Here is a 2,221-nt window from a genome sequence, read left to right on the forward strand (position 1 = left end):
AAAGAAAATAAGTTATTTTTTTTTACATTCACTTTGCAGTGAATATAACATTCATTTTTATTTATTTATTATTATTTTTGTGGCTGAAAACTTTTTTAAAAAACTTTTTTACTTGAAGAAACAAGTGTTGCTGTGAGCAGCTGTGCGGCGGTAGGCAGGCGGAGCGCGCGAGGAGGTCCTGGTGGGCGGAGTCAAGTTTCTGTGTCACACGCGCCGACAACTGGCGAACCCTCACAACAAACTAACAGGTGTCCTCCTCTTCCTCCTCCGTCAGACCCACAGTAAGTCACGCCACTCGTGAAGGGGCTGCTATTTCGCACACATATAAAACAAAACTTTAAAAAACAAACAAAAAAAACTTCCTTTAAAACTTCTCTTCTTCACGTGAAAGTGACCTTAAAAGGCTCCCGGCAAACGCTTTTCCACGCATGATGCACTCGGCGCAGAAAGACACCACCTTCACCAAGATCTTCGTGGGAGGCCTTCCTTACCACACGACGGACTCCAGTCTGAGGAAGTATTTTGAAGTGTTCGGGGACATCGAGGAGGCTGTGGTGATCACTGACCGGCAGACCGGCAAATCCAGAGGTTATGGATTCGTGAGTATCAGCCTGGAAAAGTATCTGCACATGCGCACTAGAGTGTCATTTAAACCCACTAAATTTAAGGGATTTCTGCTTCATCTAACCTGTTAGATTATCACGTTTTAACTCTAATGTTGATATTCTACTATATATCATTTAATCTGTCAAAATAGATGAATTTATTTAATTTTTAGTAACATTTGGTGATGAATTGGGTTTGTGTGTAGGTGACCATGGCAGACCGGGCCTCAGCAGACAGAGCCTGTAAGGACCCCAACCCTATAATAGATGGAAGAAAAGCCAACGTAAACCTGGCCTATCTTGGGGCCAAACCCAGGGTCATTCAGCCAGGTAAGGAAGTCATAACTTATACCAGATGGTTCACTTTTGAGAGTATCATCGCATCATTTTGTTTGTCACTTCTAGGGTTTGCCTTTGGCGTACCCCAAATCCATCCAGCATTCATCCAAAGGCCTTATGGGTATGTCTACAAATAGAACCTCCAAATCTGCTACCAGAAAAATGTATAAATGATTTTTAAAAACTTGTCATTTTTTTGTGTTCACATTTTATCAGTTGTTGTCATTTTTTGTGGCCTCACCCCTCTCATCCTGAGTGAGGACATGTGAGTGTACATGGTGGGGGGCTGCCTGTGAAGGAAGTGCGCGTTTGTCCCCCCCTCCAGCCCACACAGGAGTTGACTTCACGCTGTCTGTCTCTCTCTGATCTGACAGGGTCGGTAACGGTTAAAATAGCAGATGAGGGGGACTTGATGGTTTGAGGAATAGCTGAGTCTGCATTGGGCAGAGCACTAAAGTGTTACCTGTATTCTGACATACACAAACGGGCTGAAATGGTGATTAGATGCATGGAAGTCTTTTTGTTGTTTCAGTTTTCTTTAGTTGATAGATTGGTGTGTGCCTTGTTTTCAGTATTGATGTGGTGTTCAGCTTAACTGTGTGCCTATTTCTATTTGCAGTGGGGCGTGCAGGAGGGGCTTTTTCATTTGATTTGACAGAACTTTTATGAGTTTTGATATATAAAGATGTATAACTCTGCAATGGAGTGTTGATTCTTTCCCCCTTTAATGATTCTGCTTCAGCCTGTGGTTCACTTTTTGGGTTTCTAGTTAACCATAAGTGTTTTGTTGTCAAATGGGGGGAGCAGTGCGTTCACTTCAATCCCAAACCCCTGCAACAAAACAACAAAAACAAACATTGGCTTGCATGTGAAGTTATTTTTTTTTCTGTTTCCCTACTCATGATATTATTTTCTTTTATTTTTTCATTTGCAGCCTTAATCTTCAAGCACAAAGTACTTTTTCTTTCTGCTAAACCAGATTTATTTGATGTTTTGTCCTTTTTTATGGTCAATTTTTATTTCAACACTGTCATATAAATTAGCTTATAAATGGATTTAAAAACCTCCTTTCCTTTAGGTTTAGGACTCTAACGTCAGTCGTAGATCTTAGCAGCTGCTGGATACAGTTATCCGGCCTGCCTCTCGATTTCAGATGGAAAATAGGAGTCGCTCAGCCGCGCCGTTAATAATGTATGGCACCACACAGGCCCGCTCTGCTACGGACAACAGGTGGGACAGGACAGGCGCCCATGAAGGCTTTCGGTTATGTTCTTTTC

General features: G+C 42.1%; 1 protein-coding gene across 2 annotated transcripts in view; it reads left to right on the plus strand.

Annotated features, from left to right (window-relative positions):
- Positions 1-82: 82 nt before the first annotated feature.
- rbm24b (RNA binding motif protein 24b) overlaps positions 83-2,221 on the plus strand; it is a 4,599-nt gene continuing 2,460 nt past the window's right edge. The window contains exons 1-4 of one of the 2 annotated variants that reach the window (XM_024268294.2): positions 83-281; positions 392-599; positions 812-935; positions 1,011-1,065. In XM_024268294.2, coding sequence (XP_024124062.1) covers positions 429-599; positions 812-935; positions 1,011-1,065 — 350 coding nt within the window. In that variant the 5' untranslated portion in view covers positions 83-281; positions 392-428. Of the gene's footprint in view, positions 600-811; positions 936-1,010; positions 1,066-2,221 lie in introns of both variants that reach the window. The other variant, XM_036216024.1, reaches the window with a different exon arrangement.

Source organism: Oryzias melastigma, linkage group LG16 (genome assembly GCF_002922805.2).
Source record: "Oryzias melastigma strain HK-1 linkage group LG16, ASM292280v2, whole genome shotgun sequence".
Lineage (NCBI taxonomy): Eukaryota > Metazoa > Chordata > Actinopteri > Beloniformes > Adrianichthyidae > Oryzias > Oryzias melastigma.